At 45.3% G+C, this 21,870-nt stretch overlaps 1 protein-coding gene across 8 annotated transcripts in view; it reads left to right on the top strand.

Annotated features, from left to right (window-relative positions):
• The window catches only part of SHLD1 (shieldin complex subunit 1), a 72,525-nt gene that overhangs the window by 21,843 nt on the left and 28,812 nt on the right, over positions 1-21,870 (top strand). For 4 of the 8 annotated variants that reach the window (XM_013961412.2, XM_067292834.1, XM_067292832.1 and 1 more), the window contains one exon: positions 4,255-4,424. In XM_013961412.2, the coding sequence (XP_013816866.2) occupies positions 4,262-4,424 (163 nt within the window). In that variant the 5' untranslated portion in view covers positions 4,255-4,261. The other 4 variants (XM_067292830.1, XM_013961419.2, XM_013961401.2 and 1 more) reach the window with 4 other exon arrangements.

The following is a 21,870-nucleotide window of genomic DNA, read 5'->3' as shown; positions in this document are numbered from 1 at the left end:
AGTGAGTTTGTGAGAAAGTGACCTCAAAACACTTAAATGTGCAGACTATAAATTTAAAGTAGTACAAATGACTTTAAGAAAATGCCATACAATGAGGCAAAAAAACTTTGTGCAATTCAACTGTGAGGAAATCAACCTTGTTCAAGTCTCCTTAGCATCCCTTCTGCCCTGAGTCACTTCCTGCTGCATAGAAACTGTTCAGCTGTTGTTCTGTTTTCACATACTACATTTCTTTCTAGCTAAAATTAAAGTTCTCACTGTTGTGAAAGAAGGAAGTGAGTAAAATTGTACAGCCTAAGACTCTGGCCTTGTTACTGTCAACACGCTGAAAACCCACATTGTGACACAGCTGCAGTAGCCAGAAAATGTATTTCCTCTCCCCAAGCTTGACTTTCCATGGTTTGATCTTTGTTAAATGTCAAGTGTGAGCCTTAACTGCATTTCCTGGTTCACAGGCACCTTCTGCTTGAACCAACTTCAAACATGACTGCTGGAGTGGTTTTATCATGTGCCAACACTATACACTGATAAAAGGAAGGAACAAAGTAGGAACTTGGACTACCCCCAGTCCTGGAGGCAGCTTTACTGGTTTTGCTGATGATGCAGTTATAAATGAAGGTAAAGACTGTAGATAGCAATGACAAGGGCTACAAGTGTGGGGGGGGCATTGCTCCTTTGGGAGGGCATGGGACCACTCATCTTTCATGGGGGAGAAGAGGGAAAGAGGAAGGAAGTGAAAGCAAGTTCAAAGATTTGGTCTTTCACCTAATATGACAAATAGAAACCATTAAGCTTGAGATCTTTAAACTCTATGGCTCCCTTATGTCAGCTCTGCTTGCTTGAGCACCTTGCTTTTCTCAGGAGCCAGCAAATCCGGACCTGCCAAAATCCGGACCTGCCAAATCCCGTTGTCAGAGCTTTTCTGATGGCATAGCCTTGGGATGATTCAGCTGGGTGAAATCAGAGATGGCTGCTTTCTGCATGCAAAAATATTGCATGTGCTCCTATGGATAAATAACATGGATCTACTGGTGTCCTGTGCTCCCCAGCTAAGCTCCCACAGCTTCCAGTGAGGAGCTGGGGCTCTGCCTTCCAGCTCACAAACAAGGGATGGTCCTGCTTCCCAAGGGAAACTACCAGCTCCCCTCCAGTCCAGCTTACGGCATATCTGCCAAGAAGCACAGCCAGCTCTTTGCTGGCAGGCATCTCCTCGGCAAGCTGGCCTTTGGCTTTCCCACCCAGCTGCTTCCTGACCTCCGTCGGCGGCTGTGTCCTGGAATGCCCGGCCCCGGGACAGTCACGCCTGTCCCATTTTTTCCACTGGGGTTGGCAATAACTTCGTGGTCCTGGCCACTGACCTGCTCTGTGCTCCATGGAAATGCTCCATGTGCTGCAGCAAAATTATTGTAATTGAGATGAATTATTGCCTGAATTACTGTAGTTGGACTCTCTAGGCCCAGGTCTCGTGGGGATTTTGGTTTTTCTTTCTTTTTTCTCCAACTAATGACGCTCCATCCTAAAACATGTTTAGCAGTAGGATCCAGTCTAGTCCTACACCCACCACTGTGTGATCATGGTGCGTTTGCCAGTGGCTCTGGGCACCATGGCGCAGCCCTGCCAGGTGGATGTGGAAGAAGCCAGATGTAGGACCATTTGCTCTATTTCCTAACAGGACTGCTGATACCCTTAAGAGAGAGGAGGAAAAAAAAAATCCACTGGAAAATGGGTGAGGGGAGAATATTGCTTAGTGGTGAATCCTTCTAGTGACACTGCAATGTGGGTTTTATTATTGGCCTGAAACAAAAAATCCGCAGAAGTGTACTAGATGATGCAGTTTAAAACCTGCTTTCCCTTTTAGTTGCTTAATTTGGTAACTTGGAGATAGTGGTATGAGCTTCCCCTCCCACCTGGCTGCCTGTAGGCAATGGCATTGTTTGGGGAAGCAGGTTTAGGGAAGATTCCCTTTCCTGTTTTGAGAAGAAGCCTGATCTGAAATGACTTTTTCCATCTGTTATTTCCCTGTCTGTGTGTGGTGTGTGTGTGTGGGGGGGGGATGTTTTCCTCCTTCCCTCCTCCAGAGCTCGCCCTGCTCTCGTGCAGGAAACACCTCCCCAGAAGAACACCGCGGACTAGAGGCATTTTGTCTTGTTTTTTGGGGGGGTTGTGGGTTTTTCTGCCGCCGCTGCTTGCAGCGGGGCTCTTGCTTCACTGGTGTGGCTTCCTCCTTGCCTGCGGCGCTGTGTCCCCTGGCCCTGCCGTGCTCGCCCTGAGCCAAGATGGCTCTGACGGCTTCCCTCAGCTGCCGTGGCGGTTGTGCTGCCGGGGAGGAGGAGGAGGCCCTGGGGGCATGGCGCTGCGGGGGCTGTCTGAGGTGGGTGCCCTTCCCCTGCACGTCATGCCGTGGAGCCCGGCAGCCTGGCCTGTATCTCCCCTCGTCCCGGGCGCGCTGTGGATGTTGAAGCCCGGCTAGATGAACGCGCTGGGGAAACAGCTGCTCATTGCTGTGATGCCAGGGATCTGAAATCCAGGTGGCTCGAGGCATGGTTTCTGGAGCATGTGGGCCCTTTTCCAGGAGGTCTCTGTGGCCCTTGGAAGATCCTGATGTGCTGTTCCTGTTTCCTAGAAAAGGTCCCCCCCTCCCTGTGCCCAGTGCATGTGTGTGTGATGATGGACTGACTCCAGCTGGTGTCCCTGCTCCGAAGGGTCCCCGTCAGCCCATGTCAGTCATGTGACTGAGCTGTTTATGTCATTCCAGACGAGCCACCAAGGGAGCAGACGAGGTCAGTGACTGGGACTGCTCCTGCCTCGGCGCCGTTCTCAGGTAGGGCTGAGGGTGCTGACCCAAAGGAAAAACTTTCCTTAAAAACACTGACCTTGCTTGTCCCCTGCCCAAGGCAGCTGGCCTCCTCCAGTATCGTGGCCAACATCTTTACTGTGTTCGTCAACAGACTAGTCAACAATCTGCAAAGGTCAGAGGTGCCTCTTAGTTATGGTTTCTTCAAGACAGAAGCACCTAAGGAATGATGGTTAAGGAAAAAAAACTGTATGGGTGTATTAGCTTCAATTTTACATGCTAATCCCTCCTAGAGTTTCCTTTGGCCCCTGTGGCTATAACAGTCCTCACTCTCATAAAACCCCTGAGATAAAGTGCTGCTCTCCTCCTTTTAGAAAGAAATGGCAAGGAAATAAATGCGAGTCTGTGGGGTGCCAAGCCATTGCCTGACCACTGGATCTGGTTTCTCTGTGCTATCGTTCTTCACCAAAATAGCACAAGGATACAGCTGGTGCTGCCGGACACAATCTCCGCTTTGTTTATTGCATGCAAGTAGACAAAACAGACAAAGGAAGAAACTTGCCCAAGATCTCTTGGAGTCTCAGCAAGGACTGGGAACTGAATTCACACTTCACAAGAATAACTCTTGGTCTCCATCTATGATTATTTTTTTCCACATGAAAAGAATCACTGTTATGGGGGGGGGGACACAATTTCAGTTTGTTAACCCCACTCAGTCTCATCTTCCTGCTCGAGTGTCAGTGCTCAGTGGGTGTTCGAGAAGCTCCTGCCTGAAAGGCCTTCTGGCACGAAGCCTCACAGTTTGGGCCAGTTCCTCCTTCCATTTGGTGTTGCCAGAGGGGTGAGGCTTCAGGTCTTCCTTGCAGGGCTCTTTCCTTGAGGTCTGTGTAGAGCCTCTTTTGACCTACTAGGTCAGCGCTAATCCTGCTTTACTGATAATTCCTATTCTCTTCCTCTCCATTTGTCATTCTCCTTCTCTACCAGGTCTCTGCCTTTCACTCCTCTCCTGCCCCAGACACATGCATGGCTCTGCTTGGAGCTACTAGATGGGATTATCTTAGTTTCATCCTCTCTGAAAGGGTTGTCCATCCACTGTGGCCCTTGGTGTGAAGGTTGTGTACCCGCAAGGACATGCGTCCCTGTTCATACACCCAATAGCTTTCTAGGGCTGAGGCCTGAATCTGTGCTTCTGGGAAGCCAGATCTGATGTGGACTCCTAGTTATCCTATAAAGGGTTGAGGGCTGTTGTCTCTGGGTTGTATTGTTGTTTTTTCCTAAAACTTTAACATCTTTAAACTTGCTCTTCCTCTTTTACTTTACTATTATTTTTTAAGTATCTGTATGCTAAACAGCTTCTCCCAGCTCACAAAGCAGTGCAAAAATGCCACATGGGTTGGATTGGTTTCTGCTTAGATTTTCATGCTCTAAAAACCCAGCTCAATCACATTTGTCTGCTGCAGTGGGACCATGGAAGGAAGAGAGACATCACCAAGTCCTCACTCGGAGGAGAGCAGCATGTTGGACCTACCCTCTGCTTGTGACCTAGCAGAGAACTTTCTGCCTCCACGCAGCATGGAAAACAGTGAGGAGCTTTGCTTTTCAGTGGATACACTTCTGTCTCTACCCACAGGTAACAGCTCCTGCCTCTCCATGTGCTCTTTCTGCAGTTGGTGTGTATTGATTTAGGCAGTTTGTCTGAATAAGCAACAGCAGTTTGCTACCAGTGTGGCTGCCTTGGCTTGAAATATAGTTTGCCAGAGCAACAGTCCTTTTCTGCTTGGCAAATAGTGTGCGCTGTGGGCTGATGAAACACAGGAGAGCAGTTCAGAGGATACTGTCATCTGCTAATGCTTTGACAACACTGTTTCTTCATGTTTAATGTCCTCTCAGAGGAAGAGTTGCTTGAACCAACCCACAAAGCAATCCTGAATCTCTTCTAGGCATCAGCAGGCAATAGTGTTCAAATTAGTGTAGTCAGTAAGAAAACTTCTTAAGCTTTCCCTCTTATCCTCTTCACATGCTCATGATGCATCTTCCACCAATGAGCTCAGGACATGTCCTCTGTAGTCTATTACTTTAATTTTATAACAGGGAATGTTTGCTTGTGCTAATGACGTGAGTGTAATGAGAACTGCTTTGGTTCAGCTCCTGGGAAACAGCAGATTTCTTGCTTGAGGAGGACTAATTCCTGCAGAAATAGCAATTCAGGCCAGTCTGTCTCTTCTTGGGAGTAGCAGCATATCTGAGAAGACCAAATGATGGCTGGCACATTCTGATTTCTGAATGCTTAAACTTATAACCTTCGAGCCTGTTAAAATGGTTCCTAGTTTGGGGGTTTTATACCAGTACTGTTTTGCTTCTGCATCTTGAGTGACCCAGGGCAGTGTCCATTTCCTAAGGAAACATTTATTCATGTAGTTTGCCACTCTAACTCTGAGTGCCTTTGGGCAGGTATGTTGAAATCCTTTTAACACTATGAAAAATGTCATCGGGTAGCCACTGTCAGTGGGTGATAGAATTCCAAATTTTCTTTCTTATCACAGAGCAAATGATCAGTTATCTGAAGATCTAATCTTCAGCATTAGTATTGAGCTGAGGTCTAAAGATGGTTGCAAACTTGTTTTTTAGTGGAACACAGGATTTTTAGTGCATCTTATACAGGGGAGAAAAATCTGCCTTCTGCAGTGAACCAAGAATTTTCATGAAAACCTAGATATTTAGAAGACCTAAAGCTGTCTGGTTTTGGTGAAAAGTTGGCTCTTTGGAAACAAGGTTAGTACTCTTGTAGTGCTCTACTCCAGATCTTTGCAACAGGCCTTCATTCCTTGCTTTCTGGCCTTTGTGCTTCTTGCTACCAACATCAGCAGGCTTGGCTGCATTGACAACACTGTATTTGGCAATGGGAGGGACACTTGTCTTGTATCTCTCTATAATGTTAAATCGGAATGCACTGACCCAGTACCATTTCTTGCTGTATGTTTGTACCTGCTGGACTGAGGGCTAAGATGAGTTGTAGCAATTATATTTAATATTGAGGAGGAAAAATAAATTTGATTGGCAAATGTGTGGATATTTTTCTGGAGATGGTTTGTGAAGGCAAGGAGGAGACTTCTGTCTGCAGGCTGAACAGGTGGAACCTCACTGACAACATTGCTGATTGCTTTGGAGTCCTAAGTAGTGTAAAAGTAGAGTTGGGCTCCTCTTCTTCCTCTGGCACTAACTAGGTGATTTGCTCTGGCCTGAAGAAGTACACTTGGAGTTGGACATGTGAGTGTTTTCAGTGGGGATTCCAGTATTTGGCATGCTAAACAGGTAGAACAGCAGGATGTACCAAACTAATCTAGCTCTAATATTGACTTCTTGCCTATGCAGTTGTCTTCCCTTCCATTTGTGGGACATCCAGACCCAGTAATGACATGGGTAACCAACAGATACCAATCCTTGCTTTGTTTTTTCTATTGAAAATGAAGACCAGGAAGCCATATGTCTTAAGTTACTGATGAGGCAGATCTTCTATTGTATCCACTAGTTGAAACCATGATCCGCATTAGAGAAACTGTGTTTTTGAGTTTTTTGCTTTATTTTTTTTTGAGTCAGAGTAGTGACCACCCCTACAAAGAATGTCCTGATCAAACCTTTCCCTCTGCCCTGGGAGCAGAGGATGGGGGTAGTTCCCTTGACAGTGCAGCAGGCTCGAAGGCATTTGTCTGCTCAGACTTCACGAGCCCTGTGTCACAGGTGTGAAGAAATTCTGGGAGCTGAGAGACATTTCTGCAATGTGTATAGGACTGCCTTAATTGCCCCAACACCCTTTAGCAAGGCTTGGGGCGACTGGACTTGATTGCAGTGACAAATGGGATGCACCGAGGAACTGTGTAAGCACTCAGCAGTCCTAAGACTGGTTTGAGGCGTAGCTGTGGTGACATGTACGGAAACAACGATCCACAGCGCTAAGTGCAGATGAAACTGTAGTGTCAGGTGAGCTGTCTGCTGTGCATACCTGGAATATGTAACTAGGCGCTCAGTACCGAGGTACACTGAGAGGCTGGTCCTGTGTCCTTGCCCTGCATTCCTGCTAAAGAGAATACCTAGTATCACACTGGACCCAGTTTATGCTCTGAACATCTTGGTTATTTTCTCTTTATAACCAACAAGCATTAAACCAACATACTTATTCACTTAAGCTCTTTCTTTTTTTTCTAAGGCAATTTCAGCTTTAATTCAATGGGATTGGTCATTATGGTAAAGGCAGGACTTCTTTAAAAACAGAATGCTTTGCCTGTGACAGGCTTTCTTGGACAAGCAAATTCTATCAAATGAATCTTGGATAAGGAAGGTACTTTGCTTGTTTATTTTCTCATGAGATATTGTAAGCTGCTAGTGTGACACAATAAATTAAGGGTTGGGGTGGCTATAGCTCATAACCCACAGAATGAGGGCCGGAAGATTGACAGATTGCCTTTTTTCCTTTTCCTGTGTGTGTGTGAGGGGTGGGGATCTCTCTGCTGATTTAAAAGCACTTCCAAAAGGTGATTAGGTCTCTGGGAACGTGACAGCTTCCTCAGCAGAGAAGCAGGCAGACCGCAAAGTCGCATCCATTGGACTGGGACTGAATAAAATGCTATACCATTCCACCCTGGGGAGCTGGAATGAATATGTAGGTAGTCCTGGTGCCTGAGTCACTAGTAATAGGTCTTGTTAGTCTAGAGGCTACATCACTTATAATAGCAGAAGATAATATCCATTAGCCGTGAAAACAGGGCCTTGTGAAAGCAGGCATCCCTAGGCGAGGAAACAGTGGTTCTGTGGAAATGCTGTTAAATACCGAAGTTAGGTATGAATGAGTGGTTTTAAGAGTTGTGTGGGAGTGAGTGTTCTGCTCCTGTAACAGCTCTGGACACGCGTACTTCTAGCTTAACGCCATAGCGAAGGCAAGTGTTTATCAGCAGTAGAATGAGAAAATTAAATTGAATCACTGAGCTTTTCAGTATGTTTCTGTTTTTCTTATGCTCCCCCCATTCATATTGGAAAGCTAAACAGAACAATTTGTTGTTTATAGTGTTTCTGAGCTGCACCATGCAGCAGCACAATGCTGCAGCAATAGCTTACTGGTGCCTCTGGACTGAGAAAAGCTGCCAATGGAAATGCCTTTAAAAAAAGCCACGATTTTTGAACTGTTCTGTTTGCTTTCTGGGTTTTCAGTCAGCCAGGCATATTTGCTAAACGAGGCAGGGATTTCTGACTGGCTGACACAGCCCTCGGTTCTGTGGGCAGCTGTGATTTTTCTGAGAACCCCGCTGCGGATACCCGGTGAGTTCACATGCTTTGTTTTGCAGTGGCTTGTTATGTCTCTTATTAGCAACTGAAGAATCACGTTACGTCGCTGCATGTGTTTGACTTGTCCTCACGTGCTCGCTGCTGTTTACCGGCGTTTGCTCGCCTGTCGTGAGTTGCCCAATGTCTCTTACAGATCTGGGCTGTGTTTACTAAAGCTGTCTGGCACAGCCTGCGCTTTTCTGGATGGGAGTTGTGCATGAGCGCTGACGGAGAAGCTGGAACTGAAAGGAGCAGGCTGTGCTTTAATGTCAGTAGCTGCCTTTACAGGCTAGCGCTTGATGGATGCTTGGAGACTGACTTCAGCACCAAATTTGGGGTATTCATTCATTATTCAGGACACTATGGAAATTATAGCTTGGCTGCCTGAGCTGCTGCTCTTCAGGTAGTGGAATTTCCAAAATGGCTTTTGTCTGACCACGTTGAAGATAAAACCTGAAGGCTATAGATCTTTATATAAAGTCTCATTTAAAAGGTCTATATTAACTTTGCAAATCCAAAACACATGTGACTTTTTCATTCATTTTTAGCCTGAGTCAAAACTGAACTAAAAAAAAAACCTTCTTGCACTCCTGGCTGCCATGGTGATGTGCAGAAACTTCTGCTGCAGTCTCCATTTACCAAAAAGATATCAATGACCCAAGGAATAACTTGCTTTTTGGCCCACTGTGGGGATGATGGGGAGGGAGCTATAGGAAAGGGTGCGTCCTGCTGTTACAACGCACCTCCTCACACTGCAGGGAGTTAACCTGCCCTCCCGCTTGCAAACCCACCTCTGTTTGAACTGTGCTCCCAAGCACTGTTGAAGTCAGATTTTTTTTTTTTTTTTTTTTTTTTTTTTTTTTTGAGGTGGATGACCTGTGCATATCTGCCTTGGCCTTGCTGAAGGTCGTGCCTCCTATTTTGAGAACTACTGGAATTTTATTGTTTTTTGGTTTGTTTCCTGCTGCCCTCTAGTGAGCAATATGACTGGTTTCTGGTGCTCCCAGGCTTCAGTGTGTGACCTGGAGGGCTGGTCATTTCCCACATCTGTCTGTTACAATTATGGCTAAACTGGGATTGGATTTTGCTGTGAGAATGAGGGGTCTTTAGAGCTTGGCTATTTTGGGCTTCTTCTGGATGCAGACGTGATCGTGAGCCTTTCTAAATGTTCAGTTTAACTGTCTCTTCATTTATCCCTGATACTGGTGTAAACATCCACTTGCTTCTTGAGGCAGGTGACTTGTTTAGGCTTATCAGAAGCAATGCAGCATCTATTTTCAAGTGAGTATGCCTATTTTTTAATAACTTCTCACCAAGTGAACTCTTTCAAATATGATCAAAATATTAAATTTTTCTTAATACTGAATTCTTCTCAAGAAAAAGTGGTGAAATGTTTCAGATCCTAACGTTTCCTAGAGACCTTGTGGTCCAGTGGGACAGTCTCGATGGGCTTGAATTCATACAGTTCCCTGAAGTCACGGCCAGGCCCCTAGGTGGGCTGGCTTTGCGGTTTCACTGCAGGGTTAACTTGCCAAGCATCTCTTTGTGGTGCAGTTGTGCTTAATGTTGAATGAAATAGCAAAGTGGAAATCCCTTATCCTATGTAAAGTGGCACAGGAAAACCCCATGACACCAAAAATAAAGCCTTCGGCACCACTGCTGAGTTGCTGGAAGTCTTTCTTTTGTAAATTTTTCAGGAGTGGGTTACACAACGCATCCAGCCAAAAATAAATCCTGGAAAAGAAAAAGCAAGTGTTTTCTTCTTTTCAGACTTAAAAAAACTAATTCAGTTTTAAGGAGAACTAGAGCACTGTATTTGTCACATGTTTCGCTTTCCCTTACTGGTACTTGCCCTGTAAGCTTCTATTTCTCAGAGTACCTCTATCTTCTGCAGACGTGAACAGTCTGTACTAAACCATTAATACTTACAAGTCAAGTACCGAGGAAACACGTCAGTAGCCAAGACAAGGACTTTCACTGCACACTGAGGGTGTCTGCCCAGATCCTGCAGCTCTGTGTTTAAAGGAGAGGTTGGGAGTTTTCTGGCAGTGCTGGGAAGCAAATGCACAGTGCAACTGTGTGCTCGTGTCTCAGGTCTTGTATTGGCCTACCTGGAGTTGCACCTCCTTCTGCTCGGAGTGAATTTTCTTCTGCTTCTATTGCATGTTTTTTCCCTGAGGATTTCATAGGTCGGCTGTCATCAGACTTCACACACAATTTTGGCTGTACCCACCTATCTTATTACCAAGCCCTTGAACAGGGCAAGGAGTGTAGTGCATGTTTTGAATGTTATCCTTGAATACTTAAAGTGCTGGTGAAATACAGAACTTGGAATTTGTATATTTGCAGGGGATTTTGAGAGACAGTGGCTCTTTCCTTTTATTCGTCTACTCCTTAACTGAGCTTATAGGCTAATTAAACCCTTGCCCACCTCTTTGAAGGCAGCAAGAATGGGTTGATTTCCAATTTGGGATGCTCCTATCAAACTTTAAACCCTCCATGAACAGCAGATTAGTAGAAGTATTGGCAGGGGTTTTGCTTCTTCTAGTGGCAGACCTAAGCACTTATCTATCAAATTTATAACGGGATGTGGTAGCGTTGTCCTGAGAACTGCTGTGTGATTGCCGCAGAGCTGCGAGCTGACGGCTCATCCCCATGGCAGTTTTTGGAGGGGGCCTGGCCTGTAAGAAATTGCCATTGCTTAATGAGTCGCCTTCTGTCAATAAATGCCAACATGCTGAATATCTGTGGAGGATGATGGGGCAGTGCTAGTGGCTTTCTTCCCCCCCCCCCCCCCGAGTGGTGTGTGTGTGCATGTTTATGGTGCTGGATTTAGAGCTTTAGATCCAAAGAAAATATCTCCAGCTCTGATAAGTACAACAGATGAAGTTCCAGGTTTCAGACATCAGACAGTAACTTTCACAGGTGGGGACTGATCCAGGGCTTTATGCGCCTCCCTGTTGATACCAGCTAATGTGGGTTTGGGCATGCAGAGCACAGCCCTGTGAAGAGCTGAGTAACCCTGTTTTCCCTGACTTCTCGGAGCTGGCTGCTCAGCTCCTTGCAGGACTGAATGTTCCGTGCGTTGCATCAATACATCTCCTCTAACTAGCAAAACTTATTTGCTTTGTAGTACTAAATGTTGCATCCTGATAGCACCCCCCCCCCCCCCAACCAACCCAACCCCCCCAGCATAGTGGCTAAAGACACATGTTACTGGAGACTTGCCAGCTTCTTAACTAGGAGATATTTCAAGTGAAATCTAATGGCAAAGAAATGATTAGATCTGTGGTCTGAGCTAGATTTCCAGGGATAGTCTGAAAGCCTTTAGCTTCTAGGACTTCTGGTTTAGCAGCCACAGGCAGTGTCTCCAGGTGTGCAGTCACTGCTTATTTACCTTCTCCAAGCCATTTATGGTCTTACAGATGTCTTGAATATTCTCCCTCTTATTTTCTAGGCTAAAGAAACCTAATCTGTGATGTGGCAGAGTAACCTGTCAGGGTGCAAGTCTCCTTGCTTTTAGGTCTTTCTGCTTGGTTTTGAGCTCCATTTTTCTTCTTTTTCTGTACTGAAACAAGGGGAATCCTTCCTTGCTGGGCACTGGACTGTGTCCTGCGTTAGTACAGTGGTCTCAAAAAGGTGCTCTGGAAGGTGTCTTACTACCCAGGAATATAGCTCTGGGATCCCTGCAGGTAGATCAAAGTTAACTTTTGCTCCTCTCTTGGTCTTTCTGCTCACTGACTCCAGTCCTCGTGCTTTGTTCTGCTCTTTCCTGCCCCTGGAAAAGTCCTTCCGTTGCACATTCTGTCTTGTCCCTTATTTGATGCTAAATTGTATTTTTTATTTCCCCCAACACACACTCTTGCATTCTACAGCTACCTACCTGTTATGGATTCCAGGTAACATGGTCCTTTCTAGATTAAGAAGTCTTCTCACCTCTCAGAGGGCCCTTGAAACAGCAGGGATATCTACTCAGTCAGCCTGCAATTAAAGATTAGAAACCCTAAACGCAGCTCTCCTGCCCTGTGTGGCATGCAGTCTGCCCCACATGATCCCTAAATCAAGTGCTATTTTTATTTCAAGATGCTTCATGTTTTTTATTGGCTTTGCTTTGAAAACCATGCTGCTCAAACTAAGCTGTTCTCAGTAAAGCCTTTGCCCTGCATCTGCCCTCGAGGTTTGCTGTAGTTGTAGCCGTTGTATTTTTGAAGTATCTGTTCCAGGCTTTCCTGGTTATCAAGCTCTAGGGTCTGGCTTAGACTTGAAATGGCAAAACTAAAATGTGAAGAGTTTTAACCACTTTAAAAGGTCAGATGGCCCTATGAGTCGGGCTTGGGGAAAATAAATATTCTATTTCAGTAGCAAATGCAGGGATTTACTGAATGTCAGGGGAAAGTGGAGAATTATCTACATAAAACAATGATAGCAAAACTTTATTGGAGTTCATGTCAAGGAGGCTGCACAAAAGCTTGTACCTGCTTTTAGGATGCAGTATAGCTAAGGTGATTATTTAATATATCAAAGGTATTACTTGTAGTTTCTCTTAAAGCTCCATCTACTGGAGACGAAGAACTATGCATGTTTTAGCTTAAAGCAATGATGGCGTTCTGGCTGCTGACTGTAAAATACCTAATTCGTGGAGCCCTAGAAAGAAAAGGGCAAACCCTGCAAGTGTGGCATATGCAAACGGTATCTATGTATTAGATCTTGCTAATCTCTTACCAGCTGCCGGCTGTGAGAGGAGACTTTGTTTGCTAGCCAACGACGGCAGCCACAGCGCAGCCGCATGTCCGGCGGTGGCAGGTAGCGTGCCTGGAGGTAGGCACGCAGCGCTGTTTGCCCACTGGTGGGACTGGCATCTCTTCATCTTGCTTGGCTCTGCAGCAGTGGTGTAAGAGTCCCTGTGGGCCATTTCTCCCTTATCTCTATCTAAACTGTCATTCTAGTCCTGGCCTTTTATTTCTCTCATTAGCTATCTGCGTTTGGCCATTGCTGTGGCCTAATCTAATTTGGACTGCAGTAATTTCATTAGGGCAATTGTTGGAAGGTGGCTGCAAGGCAATTTTGTACATACTTTATGCCAGTGTTAATTTATCTTCCCAGGCCAGTTAGTGAGCCTTTACTGTTTAAATAAGGAGGAATTAAATCCTGTAAATGAGAACAATACTTTGTTCAAGTCTTAATGCATAATTTTCCATCTTTTGATTTGCAGATATGGACTCCTTTGAGGTAGAAGATTGTAGGTCAGGAACAGCAAACCATTAAAGTGTGTGGATTATAGAAAAGGGATAGACAAGTTTAGACTGTAGCCTGTGCCTTTCAACCATCATGGGTAACTAACACTGCCACTAAATATTAGGGGGGCAAATAAGAATTTCTGAGACTCCAAGAATTCATTATTGGCCAAGATACTGATTGCTGTTGGGCCGGGGGGTTGTCTTTGGGTAGCCAGATGCCACTGGCTCTGCAAAGCAGAATACAGATGTGGCTGAAAAGCTGATCCTTGCACTGGGCTCCTCCTTGACAGGTGCTTCTTTACACAACCCCCTGTTCTGTAAAATGTTTTTTTATTGTGTCTAGTGCAGAGCCATTTCTGTGCTTTGAGGCTTTTTTGGCAGTCCTGCTCAGTTTTGTCATTACCATCAGATCTGTGTGTCACCCTTCGGAGTCATCAGTGGAGGTGGATCAGCCCCGTAGGAGTTGGATGGCCCCTACGGTCTGCCAGATGCCAGCAGGGACCACGGTGCTACAGGAGGGAGCAGAGCAGTTGCTGAAGTTAATAGTCCCCTGTAAAACAAAGGTCCACATGACATGGCTGCCTTCGCTGCACTGAGCTCCTGTCTGAAAGGGATTTGTCTATTAATTGTCACAACTGGACCCTAAAATTTTCAGGGGAAGACTCTCCTAACAGATCTGTATGGCATCTGGCATGTCCCTGGGTAGCCAGCATGGAAGCCATAGCCTAGGGCAATGATTTCAGCCAGCAAATATCATTCCTTGTCTATTCCTTTGAGAGCATGACTCCAAAATGTATTAACCCCAGGGATACTAGTTGCTTGCACTGGTTTTGGCGCTTTTGCATGTTTGTGTATGGCTGCAATAATCTTTTCTGTGCCCTCCGGAGCCGTGGATTCTGCTGGACTGTCACAGGCAGCAGGAAGGGGCTGGAGGGTCTCATTTTTCCTGCACTAATTATTTCAGTGCAAAGTCAGATTTTTATAAAACGGATAAATGCCTGCCTTAGCCTTGTCAGCTCGGTCTTGCCCAGGGACTGCTTTTACCACCTGCCCCTCACTCAGGTGCTGGCTTTGAGCGAGCAACGAGAGCCATTTCCTTCACATGATTAAAACCAAAAGCACAGGCTGCTCTTGCAGAGCAGCTAATCTGCTTGATAGCCCAGCTTGTTCCTTGCAGCAATATTGTGGCTCTGTGCAAGGGTGCTTAAGTGTCAAGAGGAAGGAGATGGGCTGAATGAAAGTGCAGAATTCAGGGAAGGGAAACAGGAAATTAAAGCATCTGTGAGGCTGAAAGAGTCCAGTAATCCTGTGGAAAAGGGGTTTTGTTTAGTCTTGATATCTAATAAGCTTTGATTCATTTTTGTCATTATTTTGAAGCTCTAGGAACAATTGCTGATGTTATTAGAGCTGAAATAGTATGAGAAGACTGGTAGTGAAGACAGTGATAAAGGGAATATTTTCCATGTGTGGGGAGCTGAACAGCCTTCCCTCTCTGCCTGGCACCCTGAGATAACACTAATTGTGGTATGTTTTCCCTTTTTCAGAGAGGCTACACTTTTGGGCTCAATTCCTAAGTAACCTTTCATTGCTGTACTACTTAACATTGAGAAGTGACTGTTGATCAACGCTTGCATGTTATTTAGACTGAGGCATCTAAAAAGTACTTGACAAAGCAAAGGGGTGGGAGAACGTTCTCTGCTTTCCTGGACATGGTCGTGAATTTGGCCACCGCTTGCATGCAGTGGGAGGACGCTCCTCAGGTTTTCTCCTGGGCTGCTTTGCAGAATCTGGAGGCAGATGGTCCTGCAAGGGGACAGGCTTTCCTTCTCTGCCCTGTTGTTTCCCTACTTTGAAAAGATCTTTTCAAAGGCACATAGGAGAAGATTTCGTAAGATGACTCTACAACACCAAAGCTGTTGTCATGACTTCTCTGCAACTACTTGGTTGCACAGAGGCAAATGTTTGAAACATGGAGAGGCAAAGAAAAGTTCATTTACTTCTGGGGAGGGGGGAAAGAAATCCTCATAGGATGTATTTTGGCTCTAAAATGATGTAGAGAAGTTTTCATTGAAAGAATCACAGGCACGAGAGTTAACAGCTAACGGCAAAGACCATAGAGGAGAGTAGCAACATGAAGTGATTTGACTAGCTCCTGTGGGCCCTGCAATAAGGTGTCCAAGTTAAATTGTCCCATTTTCAGTTCTCTTTTTGAGAAAGAGAAGCATCTTTTGCAGAAAACAGTTTCAATGAAATTCCAATTTTCCCTAACAAGTAGGGAGGAGTAGCTACAAAGCAGTCGTGGGGCCCCTAAGCCAGGGTAAGCTTTTATAATGCCGTGGTGTTCAAGCATTTCTCTGCCAGCAGCTGTGAGCCATGCTGGCGTAGACATGACTGTTTCTAACCAGTCTGGTCAGTATTATCAAGATGCTTAGAAAAGGAGGCTGAGACACACCCCTGCCAGAGGAAGGGTATGAATCTGGGAGTTTGCTGCTTTTGCAGTCACTGTGCTTTCTCTCTAGGTGTCTTTTCTGGTAGGCCATTGACCTCACAGGTGTGCAAGAACGGCTGTACAGCTGAAACCTCCACTGAATATTTTTTCCTTGAAGAAAAATGTGAATGCATGCCTTGAATCCTTAAGTCCCCGATATAACCAGGGGAAACTGTAGAGGTGTGTGACCCTTCCTGATACCCTGACACTTGTTCATAGCATCTTCTCATTAGTGTTAGATTTTGCTCCCAAGATATTGGTTTCCTTCTTGAATACTAAAGCTGCTCTTTGCAGCTTGGCATTAGTCTTGTAGTGCAGATACGGCAGAAATGACCCCAAATGCATATGTTTATGTTGAGCAGCCAGCAAATGGCAAAACATGGAGCGACTGTAATACTCTTGTTAGTAAAACCAGCATTGCCCTTCCCTGCTGTCTGCAGAGCCTGTCTTGGTGTCTTGTCTTGTCAGCTGCATCACTTATGTGTGGGTGGTAAGGTTCTGTGAAAATGGCTTAAAATCCCAATTTACTCACGAAGGATGGCTGGTTAGGGCCGAACGATGAAAAAGAGCCCAAGGGAGGAAGACAGTGGGTTGCATCGCGCCATGTGTCTGAGTGTGTGTACACAAGAGCTGCTTCTGGTCTGCTGCTGCTCTTTTATGTAACTCATCATAGTTATCGCTGAGGTGGCAAACTGTGTCCTGGAGCTGCATAAATAAATCAGATATTCTTTTATTCCCAGTTTATGGGCCTGGCTTATGTAACCGACATGTGCGAGAGCACTCTGTTCTGAAATCCTGGCATCTCTGGAGCATGTCTGGATGTCTCGGAGATAAGGTATATGAGATCCTGAAGCACTTGCATGTCCTAAGCAGTGACCTTGTTCAGCAATGGAGAATGTCACTTTGTCACTGTGTTAGTAAGATTTTCACTCCTGTTTTTCTTTTTTTTTTTTTTTTTCCCTGGCCTGATTCTAAAAGCAAAGGGGTGTTTCCACCTTGTGGTTTGTTAAAATGATATGTCCTGTTCCTCAAAACATCTAGGAGGAGACTTGGAGGCCTAAATTCTCTGTATGAAGTTCAGCCTCTTTTGGGCGTGTATTTCTCCCCTTCACCAGGAGGTTTTCACTACATGCATCTCTTTATCATTCAGACCTTTTCTCCAGGTCGAGTCATGTAGCATGACTGTGTGCTGGAAAAATAGTCGAGAACTTATTGTGCCCAAAAGGCTCTGCACTGACAATCCTCACTGAAGTGCAGCAAGAGAGAACAAGATGCATCTGCTCTGACTGCTGTGGTCTTGTGTCGCTTCTGAATTTATTTTTTGACTTTGAAGCTCCTTTTGATGTTGCTGTGAATTGGTAAAAGAGAAGCAAGTCTTAGGAAAGTCCTTGTTTTTTCCCATCTCCAAGATGTGGAGATGCTTCCTGGCATTTTTGTGTAGTGTAGCCCCTGCCTTTGCGTTCACATGCAGCTCGCGGTGTTGCCTCACTTCCATGCTAACTTTGGGCTTGTGCCGCATGGACTGGACAAAATATTCCTACAGCCTCCTGACTTGGGCACCCATCACAAAAATAAGACGTAAGTGGGAGTCTTGTGCTGGATTTAAACTAGCTTTGTATGTCTTAATCCAGGCCTGAATTTTTTTGGCTTGTTTTTTTGTTTTACTTAGCTGAGTTGATGGGTGTGAACAGAGGCCATCCTGCTGATAAGGCTGCAACACAAGCACAGAAAGTAGTGACTCCTAATTCTTTAGGAGCAGTCTGTGAGTATAACACATAGTATACTTTAATCTTTTTTTAAACAAAACGGAGCCCTATGATTCAGGATCAGTGTGGGTTACAGTATATGAAGCTTTACCCTGGAGCCCTCCTGCATCTGATTTCTTTTTTTCTTCCCCCTGCGCCTTCCTTTCATGAGTCTAACATGCCTTCTCGTTCCCTCTTGGTGGTACATACTATAGATTTCAGAGTCCCATGGCTGGTGCATACACGCACATGTATGTTTTTCTAAAATCTCCTGCGCAGACAGATGGAGTGCTGTCAGGCTGAGCAGTGCCGCTGTGCTCACAGGGAGCCCGTGCATGAAGGAGAGCAGGCAGCTGGTTAGCTATTGCTGTAATAGGCGCTGGCAAGTAAACAGCAGTATTTTGGGCTATGTGCTGCTTGCTGCTCTTTTCAGCATGTTGAGGGGTTTTATGCCTGTTGGTGGGTGGAGATAGATCAGTCAGCCACTTGTTCCCGTTCTATATGGTTAATCCTATCTCAAAGAATTATATGAAAACTCAGATTTAAAGAAATGCAGTTGTCAGATGTGCTAATGTAACAGATTCCTTGAGAGAAGGGGGGATCGGTTATTTTATAAAGGAGAAAAAGGTAAAGAGCTAAGTAAGTCCAGGGGGAAAAAAATCTAGAGTAATCTGAAACCTGGTTCTGCATGTGTCATAAGACAAGGAAAATGAGTGATTAAAAAATGAAATCAAGTATTTTTTACACAGTATGTAACTGGATTATGAACCTCACTGCTACAGGAAGCTATTAAGGCAAGTAAGAGCCTAGTGGTGTTGAGAGAGGTATTATATGCTGCTTTGGACAACAAGACTGCACCAAGTCCGTAGTTCTGTCTGCCGTGGAGGTGGTAAGATGTTGGGCACCTAGCGCAGCATTTTGAGGCTCGCGCTAATCCCTGCCTGTGAGGCAGGTCTAACACAGAGCGAGGCGATGCCGAGTGTCCTGCACCTCGGGCAGCCGGTGAGCAGGGGCACGCTGCACCAGGCAAGCTTCTGCTCTCGTCCCACCCAGCAACGCCTTACTTTCCCTGCTGGAAATGCCGTTTCGCAAATGGCAGGAGTGAGACCCATGAATGTTTTAACGTGTGTAACTCTTGCCTTCAATAATCCTAATACCTGGTACTTGGAGTACTGGCTCTTGAAAATAAATCCTGGGATAACCTGTCCAAAAGCAGAAGCAGGAGGGCGACTGAAGTAAGGGCACTTTTAGCTTGGAGAGGTGTGCAATGGAGAATCGGAGGGGATGATGGGATAAATTTCCCTTTCATCTCATCCACAGTATAGACTATATATGTGCCTGGACAAATATTACAGTGGTCTTTTGCTTTGTTAATGGATAACCCACAGATTACACACACTAAAAATACAGTAACTTGTGATGACCCAAGGAATACCCTGACCTCGTGCCTGGCCTCAAGTTCTTCTGTATGGTTCTTGGTACATGTTTGTTCTGAATTTAACACTTTAAGCAGTTATGTCTATAAAGACCATAGAGTAATATATCATCTTTACTCCTAGTCATGGTACAGCACAAGTGGGATCTATCTCTTGATATGTCTAATTTAGTAGTAATTTCCTGAAGGGATGAACTTTCTGGTGAAGTGCTGAATTGGAGCAGAAGCTGATTCACACTGCTGCTGTCTGCAGTCCCCGCCGGAATTAACAGTGCTCTCTGGTGCTGCTTCCCTGGGTGGCTAATGAGGTTGTTCCTGGGTTAATTTTTCTCCTGGTGCAGTTTTAATTAAAATATAATGAAGACAGCAGAAGATGCAAAATAAAATAACTTGAGAAAAATCCATTTCATGCTGCACCAGTGCTTTGTGGTAGGATGTTTGTTATTGCTGCTAATTATTATTTTACATGAGGCACTTGGCTAATAGCGGGTGTTTGTGGCTTAGCTGCAGAGCCTGTGGCAGCATTTCGGAAGCAAAGTTGAGGCCAGCGACTTAGTCGGAGTTTGCGCCAATGGATTTCATCCCTATGTTAGAGTGAATGTGAGGATTTACCGGTGTCCTTCAGCCCAGCGCTCTTGGCATATAAAGGGAAATATTTTGGCATGGTGAAGAGATGTTACTGTTGTTAGCCCTCACCAGTCCCCTGACTGTTGCTGGAGACTGATTTACTCCTGATAAGGATTCAGCATTTTTTCCCCCTTCCTCTTAAGAGGAAAAGAGGGATCATTCCTCTTCAGAGGATCAAAGCAAAAGGGAGCTTGAAAGTTGGATTCAATATGCAGAATGTAACCATCATGTTTTATAATTAGTAACTGTGATCCACACACCTCTTGGGATGAGTTAAACCATGTTGGAAAAGAAGGAAGAACACGTGTTGTAGGCAAAAGTAATTCTTAGCATAGAAAACAAAATGCTGTTGTCACCTGTGGTCTTCCCATGCACATGCACAAAATATTCAGTCACTTAAATTCTTGATGACTGCTCTCATTAACAATACCTGGCAATGAAATGTTTACAGAGGAGCCTTCCTGTTCCATAATGCATTAGTTGACTGGTTATTTTTACAGCATGCTGAAGAGTTGGTCATCCAATGAGATAATATAAAACCTTAAGTTATCTTTCATGCAGTAATTCACCTTTAAAAGTGCGCGTGGCTGATGTTAATACTGTGGATCAGTAACCTGCCTCATTACTCTTGGTTTGCCAAAGTCTTCCTCCATGCGGCACAGAAACCCTGGTGCTCTTTCTAGACACCAGTGTCTGACTGTGTGTGTGCTGAAGTGTTGCTCTCTGCGCTTTCTGGGAATCATAGCAATGTGTTTTTTATTCTGGCTAATTTGACCCCTGTTAATCATTAATAATTGCCTTGCAAAGACTTGCAAAATACCCTTGCCTCTCCGTTCCCCTATTAAAGTCAAGTGCTTCCGATTTTCTTCTGAAATCGTCTGGCAGGAGTCTCTGCCAGTTCCTCTCTTCTCAGCTATGTACTTAAAACAAACAAACCAAAAAAAACAATCGCCTTTCCAGACGGGTAGAAAATGAATGAATAGCGGTCAGACTCGGAGAGCCAAATTCTCTCTCCAGCTAAGCTGTAGAAAGGAAAGCAGTGTTACAGAGCTGTACTGCTTTAGCTAGGGGGAATTTGGGCCTTCTTAGAAAAATATTACTTCTGTGTGTCTGCTCATCTCGATTTCTCTGGGTCTTGGAGCTGATCTTAAAACCAAAGTGATCCCAAAATAGTGGGGTGGGCAAACTTGAGAGAAGAGGGGAAGCTTGGCCTGGTTTGGTTGGGTCCAGCAGCCTCAGTGACGGGGTTTACCCTGAATCTGCCAAGGTTTTTGAGGCTCCACCGGGCTGGGTCTTGTCTCTCTCCTCGCCTCCCAAACAGCTGTCCACGGCTCTTCGCAGCCAGCAAGTTTCAGGAATCTGGCTCCTTCCCTTGCCACTGCATGAGGAAAGTAAGCAGCTTCATTCCCATTTTGGAAGCTGTTACTACTGACAATGTGTCTTGGGTTTTTCCTCTTGCAAAATGCTGCTTGCTGCTAGTTTGAAGCTGAGTTGGTGGTTCCTCAGAGAGGAGCAGAAACAGATTCCCATTGATTTTACTTCTCTTCTGGATACTACAGTATCCCTAATTGCTCTTGTGGCTAACGAATGAAAGACAGGGGTAGACTGTTGCTTGAAACACTGAGTAGAGGAGCGAGTTTGTATATGCATCTGAGCATCCCTGTGGCTTGGCTCCAATGCTTTATTTCCACCTACGATGAAAGGGAGCAAGCAAGGAAGCAGAGCCCATCATCTTCAGGGATGCCATGTCCCTTCCTAGAGAAGGCATTAGTGTCCTCTGTCCTGCCCCTATTGGAGCAATATCTACATGACTATATTGGCTTACTCTTATTTTGTCCTTTTCTGCAGTACTCTGCCCCAAACCATCTCTGCTTTCCTCTGGAAGTGTTTGCAGGAGCATCTCTGGTTTAGTTAATGTTTATGCGAATACTCCCTAAAGCTCAATGCAGGCTTTAAAAAATGCCTCTGTCCCAGATGTGCGCTGGGGCACGTTAAGTCCTCATTAAAGGCAAAAAAGTGATGATGAAGGAGATGCAGTAAGCCATCTGCAGTGCACTAGCTCTGCCTCGGTGCCAAGAGCAGCCCTGGGGCTGGGTGAGGGACAGCACGGGACGCCCTGCAGGGCGGGCGCAGCCCAAGGAGCAAGCGTGGCAGCGAGCACCAATCGAACGGTGCCTTAGTCTGTGGAGGCCTCCTGAAATCGTATTGCTCAATGCCTGGTAGGGAGG

This window comes from Apteryx mantelli, chromosome 3 (genome assembly GCF_036417845.1).
Source record: "Apteryx mantelli isolate bAptMan1 chromosome 3, bAptMan1.hap1, whole genome shotgun sequence".
Classification (NCBI taxonomy): domain Eukaryota; kingdom Metazoa; phylum Chordata; class Aves; order Apterygiformes; family Apterygidae; genus Apteryx; species Apteryx mantelli.
This window is presented reverse-complemented; position numbering and strand designations above follow the sequence as displayed.